Source organism: Eimeria maxima, genomic scaffold (genome assembly GCF_000499605.1).
Source record: "Eimeria maxima Weybridge genomic scaffold, Emw_scaff1321, whole genome shotgun sequence".
Lineage (NCBI taxonomy): Eukaryota > Apicomplexa > Conoidasida > Eucoccidiorida > Eimeriidae > Eimeria > Eimeria maxima.
This window is the reverse complement of record NW_013563471.1, coordinates 1,227-5,000: the sequence shown is the minus strand read 5'-3', so window position 1 is coordinate 5,000 and position 3,774 is coordinate 1,227. Positions and strand designations below refer to the sequence as shown.

The following is a 3,774-nucleotide window of genomic DNA, read 5'->3' as shown; positions in this document are numbered from 1 at the left end:
CTCATCAATAGCTGTAGATAACTCTAAGCTACTTAATATAAATGATGTTGTTGCTGTTGCTGCATCTGCTGCTGCATCTGCTGCTGCTGCTGCTGCTGCATCTCCTCCTGTTGCTGCTGCTGCTACTTCTCCTTCTTTAGACACACCATTCTTATCACCATCACCTGCTGCTGAATCTCCTCCTGCTGCTGCATCACCTCCTGCTGCTGCATCTGCTCCTGCAGCACCGGTATCAGCAGCAGCAGCAGCAGCAGCAGATTTCTTATTACCTCCTTCTTCTCCCTCTTTTTCTTCTCCTTTTTCTTCCTCTTCTTCTTCTTCCTTAACAGCAGCAACCTTTGGCTGCAGCAAAGATTCATCAGGCTCCTCTATCTCATAACCTAATACATCTTCTTCTTCCTCCTCCTCCTCCTCTGCTGCTGCTGCTGCTCCTCCTCCTCCTGTACCTGCTGCTGCTGCTGCTGCTGCTGATGGGGAAGGAGGAGATTCAGTTTCTTTTATTGATTTTGTTGCCTCTGTTGGATCATCAAAGAAATCATCAGGAAGTCCTTCTTCTATTACTATTTTTCTTCTTTTTCTTTTTTCTTCTTCTTTTTCTTCTTTTTCTTCTTTTTCTTTTTCTTCTTCTTTTTCTTCCTTGTCTTCTTCATCACTATTATAACCTCCTAATAAATCAGAACCTGCTGCTGTTGCTGCTGCTGCTGCTGCAGCTGCAGCCTGCTTCTGTACTCTTTCTACTTCGGCTGCTGCTGCTGCTTCAGCTGCTGCCTTAGCTTCTTCTGCTGCCTTAGCCTCTGCTGCTGCCTTTGCCTCTGCTGCTGCCTTTGCTGCTGCTGCTGCCTTTGCTGCTTCTGCTGCTTCCCGCTGCTTCTGCCGCCGCAGTTTCTCCTGCCGCATAAGCTCCCTAACGGAATTCATTGTGGCAGTGCAGCAACAGCAGCAGCAGCAAGAGATGAGCAGCACAGCTATTTATTAGCAGCAAAATCAGGTGTATGTACACCGCAAATTTCTTCGTTATTGCTGCTGCTGCTGCTGCTGCTTTATTCACCCTTAGGCTCGGGAGCCACAGATAGAGGGAGATAGGCAGGCATTGCCTTAAGGCTTATCAAGGGAAGAACAACATTATAAATATACATAAAATATTGTTTTATAGAGTTGTTGTTGTTCTGAACAAGAAAGAATATAGAAAGAAATGATAAAGATGAATTCTTACTATGGGGCTGGAGGGGTAGACTGCATGCATGCATGCAGCTTTGCATGCAGCAGAAATAGAAAAGAAAAAAAATGGAAGAAAAATATAATTGTTAAAGGAATATTTTCTTTTTCTTCATGATATAATTGTTGTGCTTATCTGTACATACACCTGAAGAATATCAGGAGGTTTTTGTGTGGTGGTAATAAGGTGGTTTCTTGCTGCTGTTCGTCTTCTTTATTCTCTCTTGTTGCTGCCGCTGTTACTGCTGCTATTTCCTTTCTTCTCTTAAAGAAATAAATATTCTTCTTTTTTTTGCAGCTTTCCCCTCCAACTTCGCTGTGATCACGGCAGTCTTTTCTTCGCGATCACCTCGGCGCAGTTGGATAAATACATTTTTATTTGTTTAAAAATAAATTAATTTTTAAACAAATAATACTTTTTTATTCAATTAAGAAGTAATGGAGCTGCTTTATGCTGTTGGTACACCTCATGGAGGTGCTTGTGCCCTTGTAGCATCTTACGCTTTCCCTCCTGGTGGTGTAACAATAAGCGCATTAGGAAGAAATGCAGCAAAACAAGTAGAAAGAGTAAGTAAATATTCTTCGGTTTTTTCTTGATAAATAATTAAAATAAATAAAAAACAATTATAATTCAAATTTTTACCTCCTTCTGTACATGGGAACCTTCTTTTTTCCCCTTATTCAACTTTTTTTTTTCTTCTTTTTTTCTGTACTACAGACCATCTGTCTATACACCCCAGAGGGAGATTTTGATGAACCCATCACAATTATTCGCTATTTATGCAATAAATCAGAATTTAAATCTACTCTTTTAGGACAAGAGAAGAATCTTGAGGAACAGGTTTGTTTAAATTATATTCTTATTTATTTATTCTCCTTTATTTTATCCATTTATAACGTATTGAAGGAGTATTGTTAGGCACATCAATATTAACACTTTTTTCTTTTCTTGTTTCTTTCCTTTTTATTTCTTTCTTCTTTCTTCTTTCTTGTTGATGTTGTTGTTATTGCATTCTCCTTTCTTATCTTTATTTTCTTTTTTTTTTAATTATTTTTCTTCTTTTCTCTGTTGTTTTTTCCTTATTTAGGCCACTATAAACCAATGGTTATCCTTTTGTGCATCTAAAGGATTTGACGTTGGTGCAACCAGCGATCTAATTGAATTCAATTCTTCTTTAGAGAAAAATACTTTTCTTTGTGGCAATAATCTTACTGCTGCTGATCTTGTAGGCATGGCATCCGTACATAAAGCTATCGTAAGCAGGGTTTAGGGTTTAGGGTTTAGGGTTTATGGTTAAGGGTTTGGGGTTTGGGGTTTGGGGTTTAGGGTTATTTAACGAAGGAGTTATGTAATTGTTATTATAACTATTATTTATATCTATATGTTTATTGGCACAAATATATATACTTGTATATTATAAATATTATTATTTTATTTCTTCTTTCTTCTTTTTTTTCCTTTTTCCTCTTTTTTTATAGAAGAAGGCAACAGCAAAAGAGTTACAAGTAATAAAACATGTAACAAGGTGGTATAATCACATGCAACATCTACCAGGTAATCAATGTATACAACAGGAAGCTGCTGCTGTTGTTGTTGCTGCTGCTGCTGCTGCTGTTGCTGCTGTTACTGCTGCTGCTGTTGCTGCTGCTGCTGTTGCTGCTGCTGTTGCAGGGTTAATGAGTATGTGTGTTTGTGTGTATAGGGATTGACGAGCAGAGGATCCAAGACTTCCCTAAGATTGAACTCCCTATGGTGTGTATACCTCTTTTTCTTTTTCTTTTTTATTCTTTTTATTCTTTTTCTTTCTTTTTATTCTTTTTATTCCTTTTTATTCTTTTTTTTTCTTTTTTATTCTTTTTATGTATTTATTTGCTGCAGACATCACCAGATGATCTTATACAAGCAGCAAAGGCATTAGGAGAATCAAAGAAAGATTCGCAGCAGAAGCAGCAAAAGAAGCAGCAGAAGCAGCAGCAGCAGCAGCAGCAGCAGCAAGGAAATGCTGATGGAGTATCAGACAAGAAGCCTCCAACAGATGCAGCAGCAGATTCATCTTCTGCTGCAGCATCAGATAAGAAGAAGAATAAAAAAGGCAGCAGCCAACCTGCAGCAGCAGCAGCAGCAGCAGCAGCAGAAAGACCAGTAGATGATCCTATGCGTCTTGATATGCGTGTTGGTATAATTAGGAAAGTATGGAGACATCCAGAGGCAGATAAGTAAGTCTTAAACAGCAGCAGCAGAAGCAGCAGCAGCAGCAGCAACAACAGCAGCAGGAGGAGCAGCAGGAGCAGCAAAATTGTATAGATATAGATAGCATATGGTTATAATACCTTGATATATAGATAATAAAAGAATTAGATAAACGAAATAAATAAAATAAATAATAAAAATAAATAATTATATTTCCTCTTTTTTCCCCCCTCCCCTCCCCCTCCTCCCCTTTTTGTGTGATGTGTACAGATTATACTGTGAAGAAATAGACTTTGGTTCGTCGTTGGGTACCCGATGTATATGCTCAGGATTAGTAGATTATATAAGTATAGATAATTTATTAAATA

General features: G+C 38.3%; 2 protein-coding genes across 2 annotated transcripts in view; one reads left to right on the top strand and one right to left on the bottom strand.

Annotated features, from left to right (window-relative positions):
- The window catches only part of EMWEY_00051460 (hypothetical protein, conserved), a gene marked incomplete at both ends in the record, with an annotated part of 1,956 nt that extends 1,038 nt beyond the window's left edge, over window positions 1–918 (bottom strand). Inside the window, one exon of the mRNA XM_013477486.1 lies at window positions 1–918. This exon is cut by the window's left edge and continues 134 nt beyond it. Coding sequence (XP_013332940.1) covers window positions 1–918 — 918 coding nt within the window.
- Window positions 919–2,754: 1,836 nt separating this feature from the next.
- EMWEY_00051450 (multisynthetase complex auxiliary component p43, putative) lies at window positions 2,755–3,436 on the top strand (the record flags this gene model as incomplete). Its single annotated transcript, XM_013477485.1, has 3 exons — window positions 2,755–2,770; window positions 2,919–2,968; window positions 3,095–3,436. 3 exons carry the CDS (start codon window positions 2,755–2,757, stop codon window positions 3,434–3,436), a joined length of 408 nt encoding a protein of 135 aa, XP_013332939.1.
- Between the last annotated feature and the right edge of the window lie 338 nt (window positions 3,437–3,774).